The sequence below is a fragment of the Ammospiza nelsoni genome, chromosome 5 (genome assembly GCF_027579445.1).
Source record: "Ammospiza nelsoni isolate bAmmNel1 chromosome 5, bAmmNel1.pri, whole genome shotgun sequence".
Classification (NCBI taxonomy): Eukaryota; Metazoa; Chordata; class Aves; order Passeriformes; family Passerellidae; genus Ammospiza; species Ammospiza nelsoni.
In genome coordinates, this window is record NC_080637.1 from 28,476,968 (window position 1) to 28,489,324 (window position 12,357).

Below are 12,357 nucleotides of genomic sequence, written 5' to 3' on the forward strand. Positions count from 1 at the left end.
GTTGTTGCAAGATGTGACAGCACCTCTCAAACCTCTGACACATTCTGTTGTCTCCTGCTGCTGCCACCACAGGGACCTGGACTCTGGTCCCATCCCAGTGGTGTGCGCCTGTGTGTCTGTCCACACACGTGCATACAGAATGGGGACCCGTCACCCAGAAGAGTCGCAACCAGACCCTTTGCCTGCCCATTTTCCTGTCTGTTCTCTTCCTTGATCCACCTTGATTTAATCTAAGTGCAGTCATGAGATCAAGATTCTTAGTAGCTTTGGGAAAATATGATTTCTTATGTCAGATGTAGTGACTTTGGCACAGGGGTTTCCAAAGGCTGTTCTGATGCTGTATGTCCACATGTCCCTCCTTGCTGACTAAGTGTTAGGAGAGATTTCTGTATGTGCTGTGTGCCTCAAAGGTTCTGCTGGCATTGATAGGTAACTCATGTATTAAAAGTATCAACTGATAATTAAGAGCCAAGAAACTCAGCTTTCAAAATAATTATTCTTTTTTTTCTCCCCAAAAATCTGGAGACTACAGAAACAATGCTTTAGTTGTAGGTCATGAGACCAATAGAATGAAATAATTCCTTGTCTGCTAAGATATCCAGAGCAGAGCTAAGCCTACTTCATGATTATGTATCCCTGAAAAGTAGTCTCTAAAACACAGAGAAACTTTGAAATGGTGATGATGGCTCAAACCTATAAAAAACACCAATGAATCTCACCAACATCTGTTCTGAAATGTGTAAGCTTAAAACCAAAAGGCACAAATAATGTATTGTTCCAAAATCCACCAGCAAGTTCTAGTAAACATTGAGTTGATTTTTCTTTTTTCTCCTTTTTGCAGCTGCTAGTCTGATTCAAACTGTTTATTCATAGGATGAAAGAGATGTTTTTAAGTATTCTCAACAGTTCCAAGTGATTGATGTAAATTTTAAAAATGCTACTCTGATTTCAAGAGAGTTGCTAGGAAACATGCATTTTGAAGATGAAATCTCCCGCTGAGCTTGTCCTTGGCTGTATAATAAGTAGTATGTTATAGAGTATCCTGAGTTGCAGATTATATGGATAAACTGTTAAATTTTTATGTATATAAATACATCTGCTGTGAACTTATTGAATATACACGATTCATTACAGTATCTCTATTTACTGATGAATAACAAGGTATTACTAAGTTCAAGAAAATGTGAAAATCAAATGAAAATGCCAAGAACATGATAAAGATTTTTATAGTTTTCATTTCATTTTTCTGAAACATAAAATTATTTTTTTTCTTAGAAATGGATCTCTTTAAGATTTAATTTCCCTATAATGTTCTGATTAGTATTTTTTTCTTTTATAAACTAACAAAATTTAAAGCTCAAAATAAAGAACATAAATTGTACACTTAATTTTTCTTAAGAAGTTAATGTGTTTTGTCCCTTAAAAGGTATTGACCAAAGTAACCTAAAAATCTCTATTCTCATGAAGGAATACCCAGTTTTAGTAATGGATATTTATTTGTATTAGTAGCTAATGTTTTTTCATGCTGATTTTAGATACTTGAGTATGTTTGGTAACCTTGGAGTCAAATTTAAACTGCTTGGTCTTTAAGACACAAGTGGAAGCTTGTGTAAGTGTACATATGGGAACAGAGTAGTGTGCTGTTCTGCAGGATGCTCAGGACTTGGAAGGAGGTTTATTGATTTTTGTTGCTGAAATATTTTACCAGGCAGTCTTTAGGCAGCAAGCTTTGAAAAAAAGTGAGTAATGCCTGTGAGTTATGATAGTAGTAAGTGATCCTTTTCTTTTTTATTACCTTAGAAGAAAGAGCAACAAGTTGCTGATAGAGCAAATAGTGTGGACAGGAACTGTCTGTCTGATGCTGTGTTGCTGATGTGATAATTAAAGACTGTGTGTAAGTACCACTAAGGAAGACTTCATAATCTGAAAGTATTTCAAACTATGTTTTTGCACCTGCTAAAGAAAAGTAACTAAACTATATTAATGATTAATAGTAAAGATGAGTTGTTTAGCTTACCACAAATTAGAAGATGCTTAATGTTCCTGAAAATGTATGTTTGTAATAGTATTACCAGATGACCACTTGTTACAGAGGTGTTGGTTAGCTGAGCTGTGACCACTCTAAGGCCCTTGTAGGGAAGAAAATTAATGTTGATTCATAATGAATCAGTGGATGCAAGTAAGAAAAAAGAGACATATTATTAGTTGTGTAAAATATGCGGACAAAATAACAAAAAGACAAAACAGAGAGAAACAATGAAAATGGGAAGGATGATGCAGCCTGTGTTGGTGCTTTCTTCCTCAAGTGCAGGCACCTGCATTTACCTTCCTTGAATTTCAGACAACTCTTCTCTGTCTATCTCTGCAACCTGCTGAGGCCCTTCTGAAGGGCTCACAGCACGCTGGGCTATCAGCCCTCCTGTCAGGTTTGTATTGTTGTGATTTTACTGAGGTTGCATTTTCATCCAAGTCAGTGATGAATACATTAAACCATACTGCGCACAGTATTAGTGACAGGACTCCAGCTAAACCCTCTGCTGCTTATGATACTATGGGATCTGATGTTCAGCCAGTTCTCAGTTCTGCTCACTGTCCACTGATCCAGCCTGCATTTCTGGAGTTTTCCTATGAGGATGGTGCAAGACAGTGTTCAAAACCTTGCTGAAGTTGAGCTAGAAAACACCTGCTGCTCTGTCCTCATTTTTCCATGTAGTTGTTTTGTTGTAGAAGGTAATGAGGTTGTAGATGGTAACGAGGTGATGTTATAGAAGGTAATGAGGTTGGTCAAGCATGATTTTCCTTTGAGGAATGTTCCTTGCCTACTCCTGATTGCTTTCTTGTCATCTCTGTGGGTAGAGATGGCCTCCAGAATGGGGCACTACATCAGCTTTCTGAGGATTGAGGTGAGGCTGACTTTTTTGAAGACCAGAGTGGCCTTTGCTTTCTTCCAGTACTCAGGGACCTTTTCTGATCACCACAGCCTTTCAAAGATAATTCCAAGCAGCCTTGTCAAGATGTCCATCAGCATTTTTTGAGCATCCTCATGTAACCAGTTCCCACTCCATTTAGCAATGGACCCACATTATATCCTTTGTTTTCCTTTTGTTTTTGGTTCATTTGAAGAATCCCTTCTTGTCTTCCTTGTGATCTTTGTCCAGATTAAATTCCAGATGGTGTTAAATTCCAGATCACCTCCAAGATACTGTTTTTTTCTATTTCCAAGTCAATATTTATTAATCAAAATCCCAGAGCTGGTTATCCAGTAGTGATAGAATCACTTGCTAATTTAGCCTGTTAAAATATATTAATAAACTTATTCTGTGTTTGTTTTAATTTTTTTTTTAATTATTGGGTACTTGGCACCAGTAAGCAGTTAAAAAGCATGGAGTTATTGGAGGGGAAGAATTAGCCTGCATGTTGCGCCAACTTTGTGCTTTTTTGTTATGTCATTGCATATTGTCCTTGAAATTGTAAATTCTGTTCAAGAAGAGTATCTTACTTATGGGCTATCAAATTGATGTGCTTTTAGCTGGATTTCATTCATGTGAAAGGGAGAGTGTAGCTATATTCTTTATATAGGATGAAGTGGAAAATATTAGAAGCACAACTGTTGATAATGGACTGTTTGGGCCAGTGGGCAGTATTGTGAGTGGTGGATTTGAGATTCTGTTTTCACTTGAACAATTCTGTCAAAACCAAAGATTATAGTTATCAAAGTCATAAGGAAGTGAAGTATTTCTACAAGTCTTTATTGAAGGGAACTAAAGTCACTTTTGGACTCCTAAGTGACAGCCAGCTAACACACAAAATCTCTTGCAGATGCAGCAGTGCTGTAAGAGGGCTGGTTTGGAACTTTGCTTACAGCAATCCCAGACCACTGGAACGAGACAAATCTGTGCAGTGGCAAGGAACTTGACTGTCATCACTTTTACAGTAATAGAGAAAGCTATAAATGCTAGTGGCTAAAGCATTGGCTTCAGAAGTAAATTGGATTATGCGTGGGTGATGGTTGAGAAGCCAGACTTGTGAAGAAGATTCAGTCCCCTTTTTAATGGCACATTTTTAACCTGATTGTCAGAACTGGTTCATTGATCACAAAATTAATTTGCAAGGGTCAAAATAGCAGAAAAGGACAAAAAGTGATACAATAAATAATATGCAATGTACATAATTTTTTTTAAATTAAACCATTATGTGGTATTTCTACATACTGAGCAACTAACAAGATTTGTGAGGAGTTACTTATCATAGAAGAAAATGGTAACTCTTTTAAGAAAATAAAGACGAGGAGCAATTACATGCTTACAAAAATCACTGAAAGAGTCTGGAGTAAAAACAAATACAAAACACTGATTAGGCTGAAGTATTGTGTGACTCCTAAAAGACTTTGATTATAACTTGCCACTGTGTTAATTTGCGAGTGAATTATTGCAATTATATATATTCATTTTTTGAAAAAGGGTAGGGAGCCACATATTTCTTCTAGATTGTTGTATCTATTTACAGTCTAATCTGGACAGAATCTCTACCAATTCTGAAACTTGAATGTCTGTAATTATCATAATATACCAGGAAATGAGGATCATAACAAGCATCTTGATTTACCTCTTCTAGCTATGTGTACCATGCCAGAGTTCCTAAACACTTTGTTCTGCCCCCTCTCTTCCCCTTCAGCACTTGGGGTTCCTGTCTGGAGCCTGGAGTGGGTGTCTGGGGCTGACAATCATGCTGCCCCCACACTGAAAGCCTTGGCAGGCAGGGTTCAGGAAAGCTCTTCCATGGTAAAGGTTGACATTTACTGACAGAGGCAACTGACAATTCTCATACATCTTTATCTACCTATATCTCCTTCACTTTCCCTCTCTGCCTTCTTTTCTACCAGCCCTTTTGGGTTGGTTTATTGCTTCCATCTTCTCACAGATCCTAAATGTCCCACATGGCATTCCTTCCCTCTGTAGTGATGAGATCTTGGTCTCTTCTTCACCTCTTCAACATCCCCTACTGTTGCTCTGCTGTCCCTTGTCTATCCCTGTCCCTTCTTGATTTCAAATCTGGTAGATTAGGTACTTTGTTTGAGCTGCCTTGGATCTTGAAAATCTTTATTCAACTGACTTCAATTACCTACTGTTTGTAATTTCTTTTTGAGTCTACCCTGTAAATGCTTTATTTCCTTGCAAAACAATGATGTCATCTGCATGTTTGGATTTATCAGGGAAGTGATGGAAAACACTGTCTGCTTCTATAGCTGTAAAATAGGTGTCTTTTTTCCTTAAACAAATGCCAAAGTGCACTGAAGATCTCAAAGTCACACATGGCAGAAAATGTAGATATTTTCCTAAAGTGCATTTTGAGAGATTAAAGAATCCTTACAATTGGATACTGTAGACAGACATGTTTTCCCTTGTGTCCTGGGAATGCCTCTCATCCTAATGAAGCATCATGAGACACTCCAGGCCTCCAGAAGCGCTCTGACAGGTCCCTGCATTCAAAATTCAACGTGCTTCTCATTCAGCAGCCAATGCCCCAGTTTTTTCTACCTCCTTTGGGGATTGCACTCCAGACAGCTCACCAGAACTTGTATTTTTGAATCTAGCAAAGGTGCTGTAGTGGTGACTGGGACTGGTTCTTCTGGCAAACTGAACAGTGAAAAGAGACTTGAGTGTGTTAATGAGCATTATTTAGTAATTAAACGTGGCATGGTTGCATTTAAATGCCTGCTTATTTTAATACATATTTTTAAAGTGTCTGACTTGTTTTCTGAAATTGTGATGGTTTGTTTGGAAGAAGGATAGTGTACTGTGCAGACTGAAGGATGTATGTCTAGATGTGTAGACACACTGTGCTTTTTCAGAGGAGAAAAGTGACTCAGCTGTTCATTTGTTCAGGAATGATTTTTAATTAGGCAGCAATACCCCTCTCACTCTGCAGAGAATAAAGGTTGGGAGCTGTAGAGCAAGAGTAGATTGTGCTGCCTGAGCAGTGCAGCTCACAGTGCTGCCTCTGGCACCAGTGCTGCTCCCTCAGCTGCACAGGGAGGGCTCCTTGGGCAGCTGGGTGGTGGCACTGCACAGCTCTGCCACCTGCCACACACACAGCAGTAACCTGCCTGCTGTCTCATCGCATAGCAGCCAGGTCTGCCAAAATTCAGCAGAGCGATGTGAAACAGCTTCTCACCCACAAGCTGAGATGAATCAGGAGGGATGGCTGTGCTATATATACAGAACCCACTCAGCCGAAACAAGTGCGAGTAGGGAAAGGATTTAAATCCTGGCAGGGTGGATATTTTTGTCTCTGAATAAAATGAAGTATTTATAGCGTTTACTGACACAGTTCTTATTTACTGCATTTGAAGCCATTGTTGAAACCATTTTTTTTTTCTGAGCCAGCAAAAATGGATTTTTGGGGAACTAGAGGATATTGTATCTTTCCAAAATCAAACCTAAATTCTGCTGAAGAGAGGGAGGAGGGATCTTCCCTCTCTGACTATAATGTCAGAGAACACAGTGCTCTTAACAGTCTCCTCTATCAGTACACTTGAACACAGTTATTATCATCATGAGCTGCTGTGTAATTACCGTTGTTCCCTAAAGAGTTCCCGTTTCTTTGCTATTTAATTATGTGCATTATTTCAGCATAACTATGCACTTTACTCTTGTCATTTGGAAACAAATGTTTCAGGCAAGGCAGTGTCATATCACAAGGATGTCATAGTCTGGGCGTGGCTGCTGGAAAAGCATACAAAGTAATTTCTTGATCAAAACTACCACTGCCTTCTGGATGAATCACACACAGTAATTCATTCATTGGTCAAGGTAGATGCTTGAAATGGTTGTGGATGTCCTTTGTGTGACAGAATCTAAAGAAACTTTAGTGCCAACAGAAGTGGGAAGGTAAAGATGTTTAGTAAATCTTTCTCCTTGGATCCAGCTATAGTAAGCATATGTGTTTGTTGCCAATCTAAGAGCCTTTTTCTAGGGAATATTTCTAAATAAATCTCAGTTCTGGGGAATCACTGTTTAACTCTTGTCTGTCTTTTGCTGAGCACAGTTGTCATGTAACAGCCGTAACTGTAGGGTCATACAGCTTTTAACTTTTTATTAAGGATTTACTCTGCTTCAAAAAGGGGCAAATGTGACATGCAACAGCTCCTGTACTTTCTGAGCCAGAATATTTTCTTGTGATATTTATTGTCGTTTTCCTGCATGATGAGTTTATCAAAACACTCTTGAAACTCTGTTCTAAGGCAGGGTCACTGTTTGAGGCATGTTCAAATGAACATCTTAGCATTATTCTGGGAAATAGGGGAGAAGTAAAAGGCCCCAGAGGCCAAGACACATTCCTAGCCACCTCAGGGGGAGATGTGAGACACATACACTGCAGCAGGCATGTCTGGCAACAGCTCGGATGAGAGGTTCTCTGCAATAAGGGCAGGATTTATCCTGACCGTACTTAGGGAGTCAAGTGTATTTGTATTTGTGCTTTGTAGTTTAAAAATGCTCCTTTCTTGATGCTGGAGGTGGGAAATGGCACAGTTTCAAAACAAGATCTAAAATATCTGAATTTTGGAAATGAACAATTAGGTAAAAATTTTGATGTGGAAAGGGCAAGTATCATGGTAAAAGATGGATGTCACTGTCAGAGTCATCAGTTCCTGGCATGGGAGGCTGGAAAGCAGAAGCATTGAGATTTCACCTTGCTAAAAATGGCAATGCAACATCAGAATCATGGAATCTTTCACGTTGGAAAAGACCTCTTGACTCCAGCTGCTTACCCCGACCTGCTCAAGTCTACCACTAAACAATGCCCCTCATCTACAAGTCTTCTTATTTTAGCATGCACCATGTTCTGGGATGCATATTGCGGAAGGCTTTTTAAGTATGTATAAGCATATTTTATAATGAAATAGTAACAAAATGAATATACTGAGGGGACTGGATGATATCAGCGTGTGCCTGAGATACAGTATTCTGTCAGTGATAAGCTGAAAGCCTTGCTTCGTGTGAAGTTCTTAATGAGTGCTAGAGCAGAACCAATCAACAAGCAAGAACAAGGTGTGATGGATATAAAGGATGTGTTTATATATTCGTGACAAGAAATCCATCAAAAAAACCTAGAGAATTGCACACTGCAAACATGATGACACATTTCTCTAAAGAATTAGATAATAGTCCCCAGCAAGAAAAAAAAAAGGCAAAATATTCTGATTTGAAGTAGTAACAAATCTTACAAAAGTGTCTGAAAAATTATTTATAAAATCTTAGACTATTCTTAAGAAGCTGCATGCTTTTTTAGCTTGGTTTTAGTATATATACAGGCAGAGTTTCTCCTGTACATATACTAACCTTTGAAAGCAACATAGCAATAATTATTATATTCAGTATTTAAAAGGAAAGTCATGAAAAATATAGCCACTTTTGTGAAGGACAATTAATTGTATATTAAAATTTTAAAATGGTGATATACTAGACAAAATGAATCTGAAAGAGATGCATGGACTTGAGTTTCACTGTAGTCTTTTTTTACAGATTTTGAAGGCAAGAATTGCAATGTAGTGTTTACTGAGATGGAGAATAGAATACAGAAGAGAAGTGTAAAAAAGGATGCTCAGTTTTAACATTTACCGTATTATAGCATCACCAGAACATCTGAGTACTCTGAAACAGAGTGCTCTCTGAATAATAGATATAATTAATTTGATCCAGAAATTCTGATGATGCATTTATTATTGAAAAGATAACTCTTAAGTATTCAGTTTAGTTGCATCATCTGCCATGCCAAATGTGATATGAGATAAAGCCTTATGTCCGAGTTATTGACTCTCTCCTCTTTCTCTGTAACAGACTTTTTTAGTTCTCTGAATGATGGTATTGAAGTGCACAGTTCCTTTTGAGATGATGGCTGAACAGAAGATAACCATTTGGTTTTTCATCTATCATCTTATTACACCCTGTTTTGTCTACTCCCTGGCAGTAGGTAAGACGATCTCCTGTGTTAATTCCTTAAAGTAACTGTTGTTAGTTTTATGTGTTTCAAGGACAATTAGAATGTTTTTATGGATTTAATTTATTAGTGCTGATACAACAAATTACTAAATGTGAACAGTGAAACTGGCAGGAAGCATATTTATTAGAATGGCTGCCATAATAAAAATTATGAAAAAAGACAGACCTGGACTTTAAATTTGGCATTGTCTAATTTGATTTACAGAATGAAATCTTTCTCTAGATTATAAAAAGTATATCAATTGTCTATTGTGTGCAGAAGATCCACCTGTTTAGAATAATGAAAAACAAAATTCTGTATTATTCACACCATCTAAAATTCATAATTTTTCAGAAGCCCAGTGTAGCAGTGGTTTTTCATAATACAGTGGGGTAATTCTGCATATTCTGACTCCAATTTTTTATTAAAAATTATTTTTTTCATAAATAGAGATGGGGCCATAAATAAAACATTCTGGAGTCATATTTCTAGCATCTGCATTTAGAGAAATATTTGCAATTGACATTTTAGTTCCATTTTAAGAGATAAAGGGAGGTCTGTGAAAAGGCAAAATTCCAACTGTTCCAAACAACTTTGAGATTTCTAAAGCTTGTTTCAGATTTCCTTGCCAATTTAAATGAATGATGGGTTTTAGTTGCTGGGATGAATTTTTCTTTTAGCATAAACACAGCATGTACAAAATATTCACCAATATTTGAAAAATGCAAACATTGTGTTCTAATGTTTTGGTTAATTTCAAGGTAGGCTTTAGATCCTTCCTTACTTTGAGGTTCACTGACTTGCTTAATCTGGGATATCATTTCAGGCATTGCCTTAATTTCACTTCCATGAGACCATATTCCTTATTACCGAGTCAAAAAATATGATTTATAGTGTGAGGTAAGCTTATTGCCTTTAAGAAATCAGTCCAGAGCTTGCAGGAATGATTTCTGGTATAGTAGGAACATTACTTTACTCTGTGGTTTTGAATAGTGTTCTTTAGTCCACATCTGAGTTTGATGGAGGATTTACTGATGCCTGATAAAAATCAGTACCTTCACAATATATTTGCTGTATGTTTCAAGAGATTTTTTCTTTGTAAAGATATGAGGCTTGCTATAGCACCAAAATTAAAACTTTAAACTCACTTTAATTCAATGCTGGGCTTTTTCTCAAAGAATAAAATAATAATAAAGAAAAACTGTGAAGTGCTATCAGTAACGTTACACATGTGATTTTGTTCTGGACCTGTTGAGATCAAACAAAACAATCAGCTACAGTAGCCAAACAAGTGCTGGACACTGGTTGATAAAATGGATGAGTCAATCAAGGAGAGCAAATGTTCAGGTAATTTCTTGACAGACAGGATCGAATTATTGATGTTATTATGTATTCTGCACATCACATTTGTGCCCATTAGCCAAAAAAACCTTGGCCCCAGAATGTAGCTGCTGGCGAGTTCCTGAGAATGGCATTGGAAGGCCATGAGCTGTGAGGGTAACACCCAAGTGACATTGGAAGAACAGAGGGGGCTGTCATGACACCATGTGCATCGTGAGTACACACTGGCACTGTCGTTGCAAGGCTCGTTTGATCTCTCACTGGGCTGTTGTTCTTGGCACTCTTAGATTGCCACAAACAAGATGGGAGCCATTGGTGTGAAGGATTTTGAATCCAAGGCAGGTTCTAATAATGCTGTTACAGTTCAAACACATTTCCTAACTTATCTCCTGGTATGGAATAAAGACTTACTTGCATTTTTAATCAAAAGCCAAAGTTAAGACCTGTGACCATCTCTAAAGGTATTGCACTGCCCTTCAGTGTGGAAGATTCCTAGTTTTATATAATCAGAGGGTGTTTGTTGCTGCCAGTGTATTGCAGTGTAAGGCTCTCTGCTCCAGGACCTGCTCTACTTCGCATAAATCATTAAATCAATAAATTCACATAAATCATTTAATAACCTTTTGAGTGAAGAGAAAGTCTGCTTCTATCATCTAGAGTTTATGGTACCCATCTAGGTTATGTAAATCTGATGTTGCAGTCTTTGCTCAGCCCCAGCACTTGAATCTTGCTGGAGGGTTTCCTATTTCAAATGGGTTTGAGAGCTGCTGGAAGTCAGGCTTAATTGTCTTCAATGCATGTCTTGGCAATGAAAATGCCATTGTATCCAGAAAATGTGTATCTGCAGTATGCAATATGTATCTGCAACCAAGATGAAATATAACAGGTTGCTTGGAAATGTTCTCAGTGTGGTTAAAAATTGAAAGATACTGAAGAGAAAGAAGTGAGTAGAGTGATCAAGTTCTGGGAGGTTTTCTTTCACACAGGATGTTATCAAGGGGAATGCTGGCAATGTCAACAGTAATGGAGGATGTGTAAACTGGGGACATTTCTGAGTAAAGATCATGAGTGCTCATTAAAATAGGAAGGCAGACCAAGTTCCAGAGTGAAGAGGCAAGGTAACTGGAAACAGATATTGAAAGAGTATTTAAGAAGTTGTTTTAGCACCTTTTAGCAAAACACACTTTCTTTGGAAGTATATTTGTCTCTTCCTGCCTTCTGTGGTGCTGGATCTGCAGTTCTAGGTGGTTCTACTCTGTAAATTGCCTTTGGCAAGCTCGTCTGTGACTCTGTAGTCTAGGTTTTTGCGATCCATGCTTCCTAAACAGACCTACTATTATATTAACTGCTCTGGACCCAGGAAAGCGATAGCTTGTAGATGCAATGTTTTGAGAAGTCTCACCCTATGAGTGTCCCCAGGTTCAAAAATAGTGGCCAAAAAACCTGAAAGTATTCAGGATTCATGTATTTGACTGAGCATTGAGAGCCTTCAGACTTTAACAGCTAGAAGTATTCGGGAAACAGAGAGCTAGCAACCTGAAGCTGCAGTGACTTGAGATGTTTCTAATTGGGCCTGAAGAGAGGACAGGGATTCTGAGACTCTAAAAGCTGAGTAGTTCTATTTGTTTTAAAATTGTTCTTTTTCTCACTGCAGGAAATTCTAAAAAAATTCTCAAAGTGAAATACATACATTTTTAGAATTTTAGAGTTTGCTTTGGAGTAAACGCCTTGACTTTTTTAGCCAGTTCTGTTTTGTGGTAATTAGAGGCAGAAACTGAGAACTGTTGCATTGACTAGCCATTTCTCATTGCTGGCAAATGTGTACTTACTTAACTGAAAGGAAGCAAAGATTTTATGAATCAGAGGTATAGGCATCAAAGGTAAAGGCAGAGATCATCTTCTGCAATGAGACAGGAGCAGTATTTCTTTTCCAGGTAAATTAGTGCTTGAAATGTAGTGTTGCAGATATAAACTGGTGAAAAAGCCATAAATAATTCGGTCTCCACTTACTGATAGAACAGACAGTTGTTACAA

General features: G+C 37.8%; 1 protein-coding gene across 1 annotated transcript in view; it reads left to right on the plus strand.

Annotated features, from left to right (window-relative positions):
- The window catches only part of CNTN1 (contactin 1), a 205,478-nt gene that overhangs the window by 125,627 nt on the left and 67,494 nt on the right, over window positions 1-12,357 (plus strand). Inside the window, exon 3 of the mRNA XM_059471530.1 lies at window positions 8,841-8,973. Within this exon, the coding sequence (XP_059327513.1) occupies window positions 8,859-8,973 (115 nt within the window). The 5' untranslated portion in view covers window positions 8,841-8,858. The remainder of the gene's footprint in view (window positions 1-8,840; window positions 8,974-12,357) is intronic.